This window comes from Diabrotica virgifera, chromosome 8 (assembly GCF_917563875.1).
Source record: "Diabrotica virgifera virgifera chromosome 8, PGI_DIABVI_V3a".
NCBI classification, from domain to species: domain Eukaryota; kingdom Metazoa; phylum Arthropoda; class Insecta; order Coleoptera; family Chrysomelidae; genus Diabrotica; species Diabrotica virgifera.
In genome coordinates this window covers 47,927,210-47,946,556 of record NC_065450.1, presented here as the reverse complement: position 1 = coordinate 47,946,556, position 19,347 = coordinate 47,927,210, and the positions used below count along the sequence as shown (strand labels likewise).

At 33.6% G+C, this 19,347-nt stretch overlaps 1 protein-coding gene across 10 annotated transcripts in view; it reads left to right on the top strand.

Annotated features, from left to right (window-relative positions):
- LOC126889954 (G-protein coupled receptor Mth2-like) overlaps positions 1 to 19,347 on the top strand; it is a 595,837-nt gene that overhangs the window by 173,416 nt on the left and 403,074 nt on the right. Inside the window, exon 1 of one of the 10 annotated variants that reach the window (XM_050658711.1) lies at positions 5,567 to 6,378. The exons of 6 other annotated variants lie outside the window; for them this stretch is intronic. In XM_050658711.1, the coding sequence (XP_050514668.1) occupies positions 5,880 to 6,378 (499 nt within the window). In that variant the 5' untranslated portion in view covers positions 5,567 to 5,879. Of the gene's footprint in view, positions 1 to 5,566; positions 6,379 to 19,347 lie in introns of those variants that run through there. 3 more of the 10 variants (XM_050658712.1, XM_050658713.1, XM_050658710.1) reach the window with 3 other exon arrangements.

Here is a 19,347-nt window from a genome sequence, read left to right as displayed (position 1 = left end):
TTTGCATTTTGAAATCTCACCAATATTTTTGTTTCTTCAAAACTTAAAATGAGTTCTTTTATAGGGAAAAATGTTCCACATAAAAACAAGCGGCTTTTAACCATGTTCCTCATCTTGTGATTATAGGCTCCGGTGGCAAAGGAGTATTTGGTACTTTTTCTTTATATATCTGAATCCTTAAAGGCGATTTTAAAAATATTTTCTTCACGTTGCTAATTAAACTATTAACTGTAGGAAATGAATTTCGAATTTCTTCCGCCATTCTGTTTAAACCATTCGCCAAACATGTCACATGAATTAAATTGGGATATAAAACTTTTTGTTGTTGGCCAGCTTTGACCATGTATGACGAAGCATCGGAAACCATAAGCAAGATTTTGTTAGTTGGAACAATGTTGGGAAGGAAAAGTTCATGAAAGCATCATTTCTAAACCTAACCATTGTTACATGGTGGGGTTTTCCCTAGGTCTGCGACGATTCTTGTTACATAAACAAAGATTTCGCTAAAATTTGTTAAAAATATGCCAAAATATGTCAAACGTTCGAAAATATGTTCAAACCATCCAAATATGTTAAAAAAACGAAAATATTCTAAATATGTAAAATTAAATTAGTCTCAAACGCCTTTAATTATCATAATTCGTCCACATCCTGAAGCGTTTGATTGTATCTTTGATGGTTATCGATATGCAAAAAACATATAATCCGGTCTTTAGTGATATTACCCAAGCAAAGGTTAGGAACTTTTGTGAACCATTGTATTTTGTATAATAAAAATGGCAATGTGCTTTGCCCCGGATTATAAACACTATAGTGAAACAGGGATATGTAGATTCTTTGTGTTTCCAAACTGATCTGGTTGAAAAGAAGAGGTGGATTTCATTACTAAGGTAAGAAAATACAGTGAAGAAAAAGAACTGAATTTATCGCCCGTAGGAGGCTGCTTACAAATTGTGCCACCATAAGAAGCACTGTCGATATGTCATATCCCCTCCATGTCAACCCTCTCAGCGGATAGTATAGTATGTGTAATGTGTAATAGTATAAGGCTGTGAGACATTTTTGAGTAGGTATTTAAGGCAACCTGAAAATGTTTCAGGTAACTCTTCTATGATAGCCTAATACAAAAATGCTGGTCTGGCTGGAGGGTAGCGGTTATTTTCCCCAAAAAATCCCCCCAAAGTTAAAAAAGGGTAAAAATTGTTATTACAAAAAATATCATTGATATGACTTGAAAGCAAATTTAAATATTCAAATATAAAGAAAATAAACAGACCAGGCGATTTGAGGGCGATTTTAACTCTGCAAGATACTTGCATGGGCGCCCCAGGATTATTTTCAGGGGGTGCGTCTGAACTTCAGAAGATTTCATCTGAATCTGTACATACTATTAACGAGTATAAAATATACAACTATACATGCATAGCTATGTACATTCCTTCCGGACAGGGAGGTGCAATTGTTATTTTGACAGGGTATTTTTTAATTTTAAAAATAAATATTCTAAAACAGACAGGTTTTTTGGTGAAATTATCCAATTGCCATGTGATCAAACAAATTACGCGTGCATATAAATGAAACCACTATAGGTAAGCAGCAGTGTGAGAAAGAGCGTATACCGATAGCTGTTTGCGTCCTCTGTTGTAGCTGAGCGAGTCCGTTCGCTCGAGAAAAATCACGTGACCTGGAGATATCCATGTTGTTGTGCCTCGAAACGTTAGAGTAATTATTATATATATTATAGCTTTTACTATACAATAGATTGTGCAAATATGATAGAAAAAGACAAATTTATTATTAAAAATATATAGGTACAAAAGTATAAAACTAAAAACCAAATTAATTCTGTGTCCGAATCTTGTACTGCTTCTTCAAACTTCTCATCTGAGCTTAAATGTTCATTCTCTTCTTCTTCGTCAGACTCCCCTCGAGACTCAGATTCCTCTTCTACACGATCTGTAAATAGTTGTAGTATGTATTTAGAATTAATTAAAAATTAATTAGTGATTAATTAATTGAGTTGCTACGTACTCTCTGTCCTTTTATACGGAGTCGAAGCCTAGACAATCACGGGCGCATCTGAAGAAAGACTTGCCATTGAATTAATGAAAAATTAGTTAGTGATTAATTGATTGAGTTGCTACGTATTCTTACTTATATAACCAATGCTTAATACATTTCCTTATCCTTATATAACCTATCACATCACGTTTTTTATTTCTTAGTATATGGCCAAAGTAGCTCATGTTTCTTTCCTTCATAGTGTTGAGTATTTTTTTGCCCTTTTTATCTTTCTTAATGTTTCCGTGTTTGTTACGTGTGTCCATGATATATTTAACATTATTCGATAACTCCACATCTCAACAACGGCAAGTCTTACTTCAGATGCGCCCGTGATTGTCCCGGCTTCGACTCCGTATAAAAGAACGGATAATACGTAGCAACTCAACTAATTAATCACTAATTAATTTTTAATTAATTCTAAATACATATTTCAACTATTTACAGATCATGTAGAAGAGGAATCTGAGTCTCGAGGGGAGTCTGACGAAGAAGAAGAGAATGAACATTTAAGCTCAGATGAGGAGTTTGAAGAAGAAGTACACGATTCGGACACAGAATTAATTTAGTTATAGTTTTACTATTATTATACCTTTTATTAGTTACTTTTCCACCTATATATTTTTAATAATAAATTTGTCTTTTTCTGTCATATTTGCAAAATCTATTGTATAGTACGTATTATTTTTTTTTAATTAAGAAAAAGTTACTTAAAAAACTATAATATATAATAATTACTCTAACGTTTCGAGAAACAACAACATGGATATCGCCAGGTCACGTGATTTTTCTCGAGCGAAAGGACTCGCTCAGCTACAACAGAGGACGCAAACAGCTATCGGTATACGATCTTTTTCACACTGCTGCTTACCTATAGTGCTTTCATTTATATGCACGCGTAATTTGTTTGATCACCTGGCAGTTGGAAAATTTCACCAAAAACCTGTCTTTTTTAGAATATTTATTTTTAATGTTAAAAAATACCCTGTCAAAATAACAATTACACCTCCCTGTCCGGAAGGAATGTACATAGCTATGCACGTATAGTTGTATATTTTATACTCGTTAATAGTATGTACAGATTCAGATGAAATCTTCTGAAGTTCAGATGCATCCCCTGAAAATATTCCTGGGGCGCCCATGCAAGTATCTTGCAGAGTTAAAATCGCCTGGCCGGTTTATTTCCTTTATATTTGAATATTTAAATTTACTTCAAAGTCACGTCAATGATATTTTTTGTAATAACAATTTTTACCCTTTTATTTAACTTTGGGGGGGATTTTTGGGGAAAATAACCGCTACCCTCCAGCCAGACCGGCATTTTTGTATTAGGCTATCATGGAAGAGTCACCTGAAAAATTTTCAGGTTGCCTAAAATACCTTCTCAAAAATGTCTCACAGCTCTTGGACCATAATGCATAATAGCAAATAGGCGTAATGATAGTGCTTCATAGCGTAGTATTATCACCTAATGGTTAAATAATGATTACTAATTCTCTCAATTAGATTTGCCTAATTGTTTTCACCCATTTTGGAAAAATGTGAAAACATTTAATTATCCATGTCCGTCTGTCCCAGGGACTTTGTAAACCCAACTTCTCCGTTATCATACCAGACATGGCAATTGAGGCGTCTAATGTAACCAAAGGATGATAATAAAGGTGAGAAATTTGACCCATGATTTCTGGTTTTAGAGTTGCAACCGGAAGTACTATTTTAAAGTAATCGAAATAGTACCTACAAGCGACATATTATTCGACGCGTCTTAGCAAGACAAAAAAAGATATACACTTCCGGTTAAAAAGGTATAACCTCTCCGATGAAAAGGAAGATGACTGGTTACTCATTCTCCTTAAGCAAAACAACACGTACAGGAGAGAGATACTTGGACAGAAATAGCCAACAAATTATCACGACGCCACTACATCCTTATGAAGGCGAAAAGATAGGGAAGGACGACAATGGTTTTGTCTAAAAAGTTCTGAAATTGTTTTCTTGTGGTAATTTGCTTAGGACAGCGTTTCCCAAATGGTGGGTCGCGACCCGGTACCGGGCCACGAAAACAAAATGCCGGGTCACCTCGCCGTTTCACAACTTGGCTTTTAAGGACGCTCTCTGACTGACGCCAGGCTTTTCCGAGGATCAAAGCCGTAGCACCAGAATGTACTTGGGTGCGATGTAGTATCCACAGAGGCATTAGCTGTCAAAAAACGCCACTGTTTGTAACCGAATCTATGCAGGACTGTAAAATTTATAAACTTCATAAAATCTGACCCACTGAACTCAAGAGTATTCTCTGTATTGTGCAAAGAAATGGGGAGTGAACATGAACATCTTCTGTCATACTGCAAAGTGCGTTGGCTATCAAAAGGGAATGTTTTAAAAACACTTACTGAATTCAAGGAAGAGCTTTCAATGTTCTTAGAACAGCATCCACCAACGGTTAGGGATGCAATATTTCAATTTAAAAACACAGTTTTCATGATTTCAATTGGTTAATCAAGGTGGCCTATCTTTGTGATATTTTTGACTTATTGAACAATTTAAATATGATATTACAAGGTAGCAATGTAACTGTATTTAAAGTACAAGAGACGCTGGAAGCTACAACAAGAAAACTTAATTTGTGGATTTGCCGCTCGGAAAGCAGGAAATTACAAATCTTTTACAAAGGTAACAAAACTACAAAAAGAGTATAACGTGAATTCATTCCCGGATGAAATTTTAGCGGCTTTCAAGGAAACCTGCTAGAACTGGAGGCAAATCTGAAGGAATATTTTCCCCCATCCGCAGCAACAAAGCATGGATAAGGAATCAATTTACAATGGACGTAGAATCCCAGTAAATGGACTATCTTGTGATAGGGCACTCAAAGACATGTTTGACAAGATACCACTGATAAATTTTTGGCTGTCTTTATAAAATATATATTTTTAAAAACGATACAGTTATTAATTCCTTTTGTTACGACCTATAAGTGTGAGGCAGGGTTTTCAACACTGATTTTCCTCGAAATCCAAATAAAATTAACATATTTTCTTCCAAATGTGAAGTTTTTAGTTAACCAGGGTTACACACACCAGGGTATGCCAAAAAAATTAGTGGGTCAGGAAGGATAAGCACAAAAATAACCGGGCCACGGAAAAATAAGTTTGGGAAACGCTGGCTTAGGGTATTATACATATTTTAATTTCTTCCAATTTTCTGAATTAAAAAGAAGTGTTAATGTAGCAATGTTTGCAATAGTTAAAAATATACTTCTAACATAATATTCTCACTACATAAACTGAACAATGATTTGTTCCAGAGCATACACACTATGAAAACAAATAACTGAAGTTTCTTGTTTGATCAACAATACTTGCGTAAAGAATTTTCAGGTTAAAATTAGAAACTTCTCAGATCGTGTTTTATTCTCAAATATTCTAAAAATTGATACACTATTATATTCCTGTTCGTAAGCTTCACTTGTGTTAATCAAGATGTTTAAATCTCTCGTTTTTGCCTGCTCTTTTGTAACAAATGTTTGCTCAAATCATCTAATTTCAAAGCTCAGCGAAAATACCGAAATAAGTCATCAAGTGCATAAATATTCGGATGATTTTTATAAGTTTTCCAGTAATTTTTGGACATGTAGTTCGGAAAAATGTGTGAGTAGCATCTGTTGTCATCAGGAACGAGATGTACTGTGTGAACATAACATCAGCGATGACAATAAAGTGATTTCTTTACCCAATTACTGCAAGGAACAAATAAATATAACAGATAGTGATAGTGTCCAGAGATACCAAAACCAGTTGTACATAAAACAGAAAAAAATGTATTTAGGTATGAATGAAGTCTGTGTTTTGACGGGAACTGATAAATTCGTGTCATTGTGTGTTAAAAAATCGAATTTAAGACGTTTTAGAACTAATGGTATCGCTTTTAAGAAGATTGAAATACAAAATCAAATAAATTCGAATATTGCCATCAGAAAGTGTTGTAAAGACGGTGAGGTGATCTTGAAAAAACCGTGTTTCATCATGGGCGAAAATTCTACCAAAGTTTTTAAATCTAAGTTACAAACAATTTCAAGAAGTGATCAATATTATCACGAAGATCTTAAATGCGGACCAAACTTTGCGAAAGCAAGAATTGATGATTTTAAATTGATCTCTAATGGATCACTTTTCTGGGAGTCCGGTGATTATTATGTTGATAAAAATTTGTTTTGTGTTGAGTTGTATACTGTGGACAAAATCAAATATTTCCTGCATGCCCTCGTCTGTGTTTCTGAAAACGAGATCACAAAAAGCTACCAGATGCCAGTATGGGGTATGTTTTTGTTTTGTTGCTCTCTTTCGAATTTTAGAGGTAGATTCGCCTGGTTTATCTTCATGCAAATTTATTATCCTAATTTTATTTGCATTAAAAAATAATACATATAATACACCACTAATGACAACTCTGTACAAGTATTTCATTTCTAAAAAAAATTATTGAAAAATCCTTTGTAAAAAGTATACAATTTTTTATTGAAATCCGTTTAAGAGCTACAACACAGCAGAACGTTTTTGATTTTCTTTCAAAATGATCATCAGTGTTAAAAACATAAACAGGCTGAATGCTAGCTGAGCCACCAAAGAAATATCAGAATGAGAACTCTTAAAATGGTATAGAGTTAATTTATAAATGCAAGTTTGAGTGAAATTCCATCAGAAGAATAAAATTTATAAGGCATTATGCCCCTAGGTAATGTATGACATTCTGATCACGTGGGATGGCAACTAAGTTGCAATCTAACTGTCGTCATGTAGAGACAAAACAACTCACTTTACATCCCACTTGATGGGAATGTCAATATTTAAGGTCATTACCTAAGGGCATAAAATTCCTTATAAATTTTATCCATCCTATGGAATTTTAAGTCCAAGCAAATATGTATTTATAAATTAACTATGTACCATTTAAAAGTAAAAAGATTTGCTTGTTTTCGATTCAGAGGAATGCACAATCACCGGACAGCTGTTTCCACCATTTCAGGCTTTATCAACAGCGCTAGCGTGCACTCCTCTGAATAGAAAAACAGCTCGACCATCAATTTAAGGGGAATTCAAAGGTCATTGAAATTCCCATTGGGACGCTGTCCAGCGACACCTCTTAACAAATTGAAAAGTCTCAGATTCAGAATCCACCATTTCAATAAAATTAAAATCGTAAATAGTTATTTAAATCTGAAACCTTTCGTGTTGAAAGTTCTTTCTGGTACATCCTTAATCTGCGACTTTTACAATTTATAAGATCGCAGACGACAAATGGACTCCTTGCAATCACATTCCGTTTTCATTCGTCTAGGAAAAGGACAGAAAGAAACTTCTTAGTACTCAAATATGAGTAAAGATAAAAAAAGTAAAAGATGGCTTTGCTTGTTTTCAATTCAGAGGGATGCACAATCACCGGACAGCTGTTTCCACCATTTCAGGCTTTATCAACAGCGCTAGAGTGCACTCCTCTGAATCGGACAGTGGCGGTTTCTCCATAAGTGCACATGTACACGTGAACCCCCAAAATTATTTTCACACCAACATTCATATATGTAAAATTTATGATTCTATAAATAACATTTTAATCTAACTTTACAGTAATTGAAATTCGAAATAACAGATCCAAGGAGTTTATAAGTATCTAATAGGTAACATTTAATTATTTTTATTCTATTTCAAAGGAGAAACTTTACGGATGCGAGGCCTTAGACAGAACCCCGCGTTCACCGCTCTTACGGTGGTTCCTATCCCAATGACTTTTCATACGGCAAAATACAACTCACCACCCACCCCGCTACTCGCTATAGTATAGCCCACAAGTTTAGATGGCCACAAGATCACAAGTTGGGTGTGATCTTATGGTGTTTTCAACGTGCACGGCACACGTACGTTTAAATTTTACTTTCGTGAAGTTTGAATTTCGGAACAATATTAAGAATGGAAGAATTTGTGGATGTAAATGTTAGCGTGGAATATTTAAAATCAATTAAATTTTCTTCATTATATTTAGAAGAAAAATTAAAAGTGCCGAAACCAAATTTGTTAATTAAGAATGTACCAAAGTGCAAACGTCGGGATTATAAATGATTATTTAAAATGGAGATTTGTGTAAAAACTTACAAATTGTTTAGGTGTGAAGCACATATTTGGAAAAGAGGAAGCCATAATGAATAAAATAGAAGATACGATTTTAACTATCCGGCGCAGTCCACTTAACTAAATTTTTGATTGAAAATAATTTACAAGACGATTTTTGTGAAATAATTTGAATTCTCCAATTATGTACGTGTTACGATGCCAGTGACAACTGCAGAAACAGAACGATGTCTCTCTGCATTGAAACGTATCAAAACTTTCCTTATAATAGCTATGGGCCAGGATCGATTAAATGCACTCGCAATGTTTTCAATTAAAAAAAATGATTCAGGAAATTCCAAATTTTACTAAGTTTGTTTGTGAATAATTTATCTAAAAAATAACAGGCGACTGACTTTCGTTACAAAACTTGCTTGTAACATTTAAACACTAAATTATAATTTTTAGTCAATAAAATACATTATTTATTGTATTTTTAATAAGGTTGATTTTTACAATTTGAAGACACTCAAAAAATTTTACCTGCGGAAATAGGGTCTCAAGGCCTTTTTAAATGTTAACATTATGTGTGCACCCCCAATATTTTACACCAGGCGCCGCCACTGGAATCGGAAAACAGCTCGATCATCAACTTAAGGGGAATTTCAAAGATAATTGAAATTCCCATTGCGTCCTATTAGAGGTAAAACTCACTAAGTGCACTTTTTAGAGATTTCGACATTTTCATCGATTTGAACTGAATACGGTACTGCCCAGCCCTGGAGAAATCACCTGAGGCTCTAACCTTTCTAATTGCTGAGATAATTTATGGTACAATTCACTACGTGCATTATTGTGAATTTCGGTTTCAGGGTAAAATTCATTAAAACTTATTATTGCCAAACCAAAAATGAATAACCAATTTCAATTTCCTTGTATTTTTACTTATTATTGCACTTTGTGAATTTTTCCTTACAATCTGGAGTGCCGGATCGGTACTTAGTGATCTTTCAAACAACAAATAATTAGTAACTATAAAAATGGATGTTGATATTTCAACAATAATTAACTTCTGTTTTTGATACTTAGAGGGAACTGTTTTGTAGAAACTCATTTAATTGTTTATTAACATTTTATTCATTATCATTCATTACCATTACCAGATTCTCAGCTTTAGTTCCGTTAGAGGTTAGAGAATCTGTTTTAGGTTTATTTTGTAATATAATGCATTTTTTGTTACTTATTTCTTTAATTTTAAATCATAACTTCAGTCATGATAGTTTATGGAGACAAATTCATTACCTTCTCAATATTAAATAATTGTATTCATGGAAAAACTCATCAAGTACAAAGTGTAGTTAGTGCGTTTTGCCTCTAATAGGATACCAATATCCAAAAATTGTGTTCATGAAAAAACTCATCAAGTACAAAAGTTGATCTAATATTGATTATATCACAGTTCTTGTGACGGAACATGGCTTAAAATATTTGTTTTTGTTTATTCTTTAAAGTTACCTTAAAATAATGCCAATATTCAAGTCAGGTGAATTTAAAAAACAATTTGTACCTTTAAATCGATTTTTCTCTACTTTCTAAAAAGTGTAATTAGTGAGTTTTACCTCTAATAGGACGATTGGGATGCGGTCCCGCGACATCTCTTAACAAATTGAAAAGTCTCAGATGCAGAATCCACCACTTTAATAAAATTAAAATGGTAAATAGTTATTTAAATCTGAAACTTTTCGTGTTGAAAGTTCTTTCTGGTACATCCTTAGTCTGCGACTTTTACAATTTATAAGACCGCAGACGACGAATAAAGTGGTGGATTCTGCATCTGAGACTTTTCAATTTGTTAAGAGATGTCGCTGGACCGCGTGCCAATGGGAATTTCAATGATCTTTGAAATTCCCCTTAAATTGATGGTCGAGCTGTTTTTCGATTCAGAGGAGTGCACGCTAGCGCTGTTGATAAAGCCTGAAATGGTGGAAACAGCTGTCCGGCGATTGTGCATTGTGCATTCCTCTGAATCGAAAACAAGCAAAACCATCTTTTACTTTTCTATTTTTACTCAGATTTGAGTACCGTAAGATGGGGTTACTTTGATCAAAATTAATCTTTCATCGCACCTAGCAATCATAAAGTTATGATTTGCTTTTTGAAAAAAATATATTTAAATCGGTTTTTACTTAGGTAAAATCGGTTTAAATCGGTTTTTACACTATATAAAAATATTCTCAAAAAATAAAATATTTTAATAGAAAAAAAAAGATAAATGCCTGATCAAAGTTACACTTCAAGTGGGGTTACTTTGATCACACATACATTTTACCTGATATTTATATTGTAACCCCTAAAATTCAAAAACAAAATATTAGAAAAAGTGTTGTTATGTTTGCTGATAATTATAAACAAAAATAGGTGAAAATTCAAGGCTAGGTATTAAATATATACAAAAATTTAACATTTCTTCAAGGCTTTAATTAAACACGAAAGTTTTTACACAGAAAACTAATCAAAGACAGAATTTGCAAAAGTATGTCGACCTCTGTGTATTATAGGCTGACTCAATTTTAAAATGATATTATGTAAGGGTACTTCACAAATATCATTAACATGTGGAAAAATAAAAGTAGTATTTTTTTCACCATATGGCCTCATACAATTTATAAGATATGACTGTTTTGCTTTATCTGCTTCCAATATTTGAGCTACAAATTTTTTAATTTTCTCAGTTTTTAACTGTTTGTCATAAATAAACTGCACCACAACGAAACAATCTTTTTCGAGATTATCAACACTAGGTTTTATAAAAGGAGAGTTTTTTATTGGTCCCATACCAGAACATTCACCAATATCATTTGATATATTTGAACTTTCGTTCTTTCCATGATGTTTTGTACTACCAGTCTCTTTCTCATCAGAAATTAATTCATCAGTTTCAGATTCTAGTTTGTCATGATCGGACTCTTGTGCGTCGTGAATGCTAGAATTTTCACTATCACTGATCTCAATTGTGGCTATGCTCTTACCCGGATCAACATTTAATCGTTTCTTTCTTAGCGGTTTGGACGTATTGTTGTCGTTATTGCCAAACATTTTTTCTTTTAGAAAATTTGTTAGAACACTTTCTACATTTTGCACAATTTCACCGTCGTTTTCATTTGAAGGTAATTTATTTAATACTTCACATTTATTAAGGGGATATATACCTGTAGCAGCAAAACTGTTTATTAAATTTCGCCGTACCGCAGATTCTTCTTTATCACCTGGACGTGGCTCACTTGACCTGTGTTTGGATGGTTGAAACTTTGATTTATCCATCTGATCTAAACACTGTCTTAAAAGGATAGGAAAACGATCTTTAGGCACAGTAGTTAGACGTAAATTTTGTAGTTTCCAAGTTGTTAGTGTAGCACGCCATGCGCTCTTCATGGGTCTAAAAAATCCGACATCTAGGGGTTGGCACAGATGAGTCGAATTTGGCACTAAGCAAACGAAACTGATGTTGTTCTCATTGCATGTTTTTATTACATCCCCATCTAGGTGTGAAGAAAGGTTATCTCCTAAGAGTACTTTTCTGCCTTGTAATCTTTTGGCATGCGGTAAAAAGGAAGTCATAAACCAGTCGCGAAAAGTGACTGTATCTATCCAACCGCTAAATGTTCTATTGTATCTACTGCCTCTCGAACAACATGGTTGATCGCAACAAGGTGCTCCAACAGGACCATTTTCTTTCCACGTGTCGTAAAGATGGGTAATTTTATAGATAATGTAAGGAGGTAACAGTATTCCACTAGCAGAACCACAAATCATTATACTAGTTGCCGTCTTGGAATGATTACATATTTTTTCGGGGTATTTTACCCCTCGTCTGTATATTCCCCATTTCTTTCCTGGGTCGTCAGATACATTGGACTCATCATAATTAAATATGTTTTCAGGTGGTACATCTTTTAAAGTATCTGATAAGTTTGCAAAATAAGCCTCAATCGTTTCTCTGGAAATTTTACTTCGTACTTGTTTAATGTTTGTGGATAAACGTTGGCCAAATGAATTTTTGTGTCGTATTAATAGACTAAGGGCCCAATCTTTTCCCGGCATGTTATTGACAAACTTATTGACCACCCTTCCTTGACGTTCCAAATAACATTTGGCCATCATTCTTATATCGAGTAAAGTTTGCGGAAAACCCCAATCTGCACACTTAGCCGCTGCTGCTAAAATAGCTTTTTCTTCAACATGACTGAAAACCGGCTGATCTCCTGGATTTTTAATATGTGCCCCTTTGAATTTGTTACGAAGTGTTCCAAACGGAATTTTATACGTTGCTGAAGCTCCTCTTAAGGTAAGACTTCCAGTAACGATGTCATTAAGTGCTCGTTCTACCGTTTCTTCATCGTAATTTTTGTAAGGCCTACTGCCAAGACGTTTTGTGTACGTACGCACCATATTTCTGAAAAAGAAAATGTACACTAGTAGACTATTTTATACGCTGGGGTTACTTTGATCACTGATTAAAGAAGCCCCACCTCTCCGATCAAAGTTACCCCGCGACACAATATTAAAAATAAGAACATGGTAAAATACAGTACGTTAAAATTTGAGGTTAAACCTACATCATGAAAGTACCTATATTAACATAACGAAATGATTTTGTTACCTAAATAAGATGCCTATAGCTTACCATAGAAGTAATTTTGGTGCTAAAATATGCACAAATTATTGTTTCTTACAATAATACTTACATGTATGTATATTTGCCAGAGAACACGTGAAACACGACTCACAATGGTTAACAATAACATTCCACTGTTGCCACGTATAAAAATTACAGAGAAATATTCGATCAGTTTCGATTGAAATGAAATACATTTTAGGCGGGAAGTTATGATTAAAGTAGCCCCCGGGGATTAAAGTAGCCCCATCTTACGGTACTAGAAAATTTCTTTCTGTCCTATTCCTAGACGAATGAAAACGGAACGTGATTGCAAGGAGTCCATTCGTCGTCTGCGGTCTTATAAATTGTAAAAGTCGCAGATTAAGGATGTACCAGAAAGAACTTTCAACACGAAAAGTTTCAGATTTATATAACTATTTACCATTTTCATTATATTAAAGTGGTGGATTCTGCATCTGAGACTTTTCAATTTGTCATATACCATTTAATTTAAAGGGTTTTCACCCTGATATTTCATTGGTGGCTCAGCTAGCAATCAAGCTGTTTATTTTTTATCACATATCATGATTTTGTAAGAAAATCGAAATCGTTTTGTGATGTAACCCTTAAGCCTGATTCTCACTATCATGCAAGGCAAGTGCTCGGCATGGGCAAGGCATCGGCTCGGCAAGATACATTTTACATAAAATCTTATGAACTTCACTGGATGTAATTCACACGATGCGTGCCAGGCACCGGCAAGCGACGGGCTTTGCATGTGACGTTCTTTTCGAAACAATCTTTGCCTAGCATGTGCCGTGAAGGTCACGACAGTGTGAATACCTTACCAGCAATCAATCTGCAATCTTGGTTATTTAAAAGCAGTTTTATAAAGACGATAGAGAAAAGAAATATTTTGTTTTTAAAGAAGTCTCTCAGTATGCGCCAATTTTTCTTCTTATTTTGGCATCATAACTCTGGACGGATCTTTGCCTGTCTGGCTATGTCCTTCCATTCGGATTTCTCTTGTGTACTTTTTCTCCATTGTCTTATATTCATGGTTTTCATGTCGTCTTCCACGTCATCCATCCCTCTCGCTCTGGCCCTTTCTTTTTTTTTACGCCTTCCTAACGGCTTCCATTGTAATATTTTCTTTGTTGTATGTCTGTTTTCTGCACATGTCTCAGCCATGACAGTCTTTGACTTTTCACAAATTGTACAATGTCGTAACCTTCATTCAATTCATTAACCTCGTTGTTTCTATTGATTCTCCATGTGCCGTCTGCCTCTTGCACCGGGCCATATACTTTTCTGAGTATTTTTCTCTCGAATTTACTGAGTTGGGCTTCAATCCCTTTTCGTTATTGCTCAGGTTTCACAACCATAAGGGTCTAATGTTCTGTAGATAGTCATTTTGGTTCTTTTGTCTAATAATTTCGATGTTATTAATCTTTTAATAGCATAGTATGTACGATTCGCCTCTGGAAATACGTGAATTAATTTTGATCCTTACGGAATTCTTCTGCTTTCTGTGCCCAGATATATCAAGGCATCCACACGTTCAAGAGTATAGTTGTCTATTGTGATACAATTTTCATTGTCAGGTGTTCTTTTGACGGTCATGTAATTCGTTTTTGCTTCGTTTATTTAAAGCTCCCTTTTTCGTGCTTTAGGATGAATGTTTTTGAACCTTCAATTAGTCGTGTTAAAGTGTAGAACTACATCGTCTGCATATATGCAGTAATTTGTACTGTCTTGGTGTTTCATTGGTTTTTCTGATGAGTGACTCAAGAACTAGGTTGAATATTATGGTTCAATATACAGCAATAGGTTGGTAAATTCTGTCATTCGGTTATATTTAAAAAATTTTGTCTGAATTTTTTTAAATATTTTTGGTAAGGATAGCCCCTTTGCGCGCCGAGAAAAAAGTGAATGGGCGAGTTCAAAATCACAACTCAATTCGAGTACAATCAATTTTGTACTTTTACTGAAAAGGTTTTGCATTACAAGATAGTAAACAATTTTATTTATTCAAATTTTATGACCACATCTAAATACCCACTACGATGTAAAATCGAAATTGATGGGAAAATAATAAAGCTGAAAGGAAGGTTTAGATATCTGGGAATATATATTATATAACCAGTTACGGAGATGTTGAAGAGGAAGTACGACAACAAAGCTTAAAAGCAAGTAAAGCGGCGGGATCTCTTAATGACACAATCTGGAAGAACAAACATCTAAGACAAGACACAAATGCAAGAATATATAAAGCAGCAATTAGACCTATATTGACATACACGGCGGAGACAAGACCTGACACACATAAAACGAGACGACTACCAGAAACAACAGAGATGAAAATATTCCGACGAATATCAGGAAAAAGTCTGTTGGGTAGGGAGAGAAGCGAAAACATAAGAAGATCATGCAATGTAGAAGACATAAATGGATGGGTGACAAAACGGAAACAGGAGTGGAACTTATACATTAGTAGAATGGCAGAGGATAGGATAGTACGAATAGCACGAGATAAGTCACCAAATGGACGAAGAAGTATTGGCAGACCAAGAAAAAATGGTGCGATAACTTTAATAATTTAGGAGGCTAATATTGAAGAAGAAACAGGCCTTAAAGCCTACACACAGGAAGGAAGAAGAAGAAGAAATTTTTAAGTATAGTACTGCCACTCTTACTTTTCCCATTCATGAAATTATTCACGAATGACTTTTTTATGTCTTTCATTTTTGTTTCATTTTCGTTAATTTATTCCCATATATGTACCTTTTCATCATCCATTTACTCAACCCAGTAATACATACCATACGTTTATACGCCAGGATCCCGCGCCCTAGTCGGACAAACTTTGAAAGGGGGACATGAGAATGAGTTGCATTGCCATTGTAGAATCGACGAATGGTTGAATTAATAAATCCTCGTGACTCTGACTCGGGCGTAGGAAGCGGGGAAGCAGTGTTGCCATGTGTTGGGTGTACTCCTATATCTAATTTAAAAGTAAACACACGGTATTTCATACTATTATCTCGGTTCCAACATGTCTTATAGCATTATTAAACTCAACTTTAAATGTAACATAATAAATTAAAATGAGTTTAAATTAGGAAAGTTTTGCTTTTCTGAATCATATTGAAAAATTCTCATAATATATACAGTATATTATACACGTATATTAACCACACTTCTTATCAGTCTTCCTTTTAATGGGGACATTGTTTATTTTTTAAATCATAAACCACTTCCCTCAATTTGTCATATGCTTTTGCCGCACTTGTTGTTAGGCTACTGGTTGATTGTTGATTTGTAATAATATTGGTTTCAAATTAACTGATATAATGATACAATTAGAACAAGAACTGAGGATAATATAAGACGCATTTGCAAATTATAAAACAGTAAGTAGGTACAAATAGTATTTATCTGGCAGAACGAATTGATACCAGAACAGTCGCTAAAGGGAGTAATATGTCTTCTTCTTCTTCATCTTCCTCTTTATAAGCAATTCTGCTTGTTACTTGACGAGGACGACTGACCGTTAACGGCGAATACTCTGTAGAACTGACTGTCATTTCAAGCGCGCAGTTTGAAAATTATTGCGACTGTCTCATGGTGCACGCGTCTCAAGGTGGCCCACTCTCCTCTTCAGCTAGATAACTGCGAAATGATCTTTCCACTAAATTCCACAGCACGTAATGTTCGAATAAGTGCCAGTTCGGTTAGAAACAGATTAAGGGAATTTGGAATCAGAGGCAGAATGCCTGCTACTGCTCCACTGTTAATGCGAGGGCACACCGTATGGCACGTTTAAGTTTTGCACCAGAACATGTCGCAGTCGTCTAGCTGTAACATGATGTGTACGCAAAGTCTGCAGATGCGGGGTTCGTGCACCTGGGAAGTCCTGGAACTGGTCTTCTTGTGTATCCTCCACTTTCTCTATACGTTCTTAAAGCACTTAAAACGCTGGATTAGTGGATTCTCATAACAGCAAGACATTGCTGCATTCGTCTATCTCCAATTAAACCTACAATTTGGGCTGCTTATTCTGACGTTATATTACTCATTTTTTGTAAGAAAGCACCTTCTCATTAAAAACTCAAGCGGACATAGTGCACAGATCTAATTCTTTAACACAAAATGTACAACATATTCTACAACATATTTTAATAACGATTTGTTTACTGTTTTTTTTCTGCAAAAACACGCTTCAACTTGAAATGGTATGGATCTCTAGACACCTAAAGAACAAAGAAAACGATAGACAGGTATTATAACATTCTGCTATAAATTAAAAATTATTTTTATAGTCTGGGCAGATTATCGGAGAATAGGCCATTTTTGGGAAAAGTTATTTACCAGCAATTTTATTGCTGGACTCGAAGCTTATGATTATATATATATATATATATATATATATATATATATATATATATATATATATATATATATATATTAATAATATAGGTATGCAAAGTCCGCAGATAGTGTGCTACTTTTTTTATTAACAAAATGGCGCCTGAAAACCGTGTTTTTTTCAATTGTTGCTCTATAACTCCAAATATTTTAACTCTACACCAAAAACACCGAAGTAAAAATTCACCGTAATTAAATTCTGCATAGAGACGTGTTTTTACTGATTTACTTCGACGAAAATTTTCCCCGGAAAATGCGGGTTTTTCCAACAAAATCTTTAATTTTCAACTAAAATTTTAGATAAGTAATTGTTTATCAATAATTAAATAACTTGGTAATATAAAAGCTCTTTTCCTATAGATTATAATTCCAGAAGAGGATAAAAATTGAATGAATAGCAACAATTGAATTGTTAATTAAAAATTTATGGTCGCTATAATAACCACAATAATTATGACATATAAGAATAACTATGATTTTTGTATAAAAAGACACTGTACCTATCTAATATACTTCACAGAATTGAAATTTGACTATTTTAAAGCGGCCTCAGGAATATTTTAAAATTATAAACAATTTTTTGGCTTATAAACAAATAGAATATCTCGAAAAATATTAAATTAAATTAAATCAAGAAAACGGTGTTGGAAAACAAGTGGCAGGACGCTTCTTCTAAAATAAAAAACGTTTAGTTGTGATAAGCGCTTCTTGAGATACAATCGGTCAAAGTTGATCGGCATTTACGGCAAAGATATCAACAATAGGATCATAATTTTCAAACCACCAACTTTTTATTTCAGTTCTCTTTCTCCACTCCAATTTTCATATCTTTAAAATTTTCATAACATATATTGTTATAATAAAAACTATCGATATTATGAGTGAAAATTACCAAAAATAACAAAATTCCAGTCAAAAGTTAGGTTGGAGAAAATGTAATATCAAAATTCAAAATCGGTATACGTTAAAAAAATGCATTTTCTGGGCTTCCCATGGAGCAATTTTCTTCATTCTTTTTTTGTTCCCAAGTAACTCGAGTAGAGCCATTTAACTAACGCAATATTAAATGTCAAAGTTGCTTTTGGTTTGATATAATAAATTAATTTATTTATTATAACAAAAATTTTAATTTGTTAAAATAAAGATTGTTTAAATAATTATATATTTATTAAGCGCAACAGACCTTGTAGGCCTAGGGCTAAAATGTTTACATTTTTGATTACATAAATAATATAATAAATAACTTAATATAACTTACAATAAACTTAAATAATATTTACTTAAATAATTATACAGCTTTTAAATGAGAATATTTGTGTTTTTAACGTTGAAAGGTATACTTGTAGTGTAGTAAGTTTATCTAAAAAAAAGTCTACCACTGGAAAAAATATGTAGCTTTCTTTTTTTATAAATAAATTAATATATTATAACAAAATAAAAGCAAGTTTGACATTTGATAATACGTTAGTTAGATGGCTCTACTCGAGTTACTTGGGAACAAAAAAGAATGAAGAAAATTGCTCCATAAGAAGATGAGAAAATTCTTAACGAATACCGATTTTGAACTTTGAGATAACATTTTCTCCAACCTAATTTTTGATTGGAATTTTGCTATTTTTGTCAATTTTCACTCGTAATATCGATAGTTTTTATTATAATAATATACGTTATGAGTATTTTAAAGATGTGAAAATTGATGTGGAGAAAGAGGATAAAAAAGGTGATGGTTAGAAAATTATGATCCTGTTGTTTATATCTTTGCCGTAAATGCCGGTCAAATTTGACCCGTTGTATCTCAGGAACCACTCATCAGAATTAAACGTTTTTCTTTTAAAAGAAGCGTCCTGTCGCTTTTTTTCTAATACCGTTTTAATTATTTAATTTAATTTAATATTTCCCGAGATATTCTATTTGTTTATAAGCCAAAAAATTAAACATAATTTTAAAATATTCCTGAGGCCGCTTGAATAGTCCAATTTCAATTCTGTAAAGTACATTAGATAGGTACAGGATCTATTTATACAAAAATCATAGTATGTATTATAATTATTGTGGTTATTTTATTGACCGTAAATTTTTAATTAACAAATCAATTGTTGC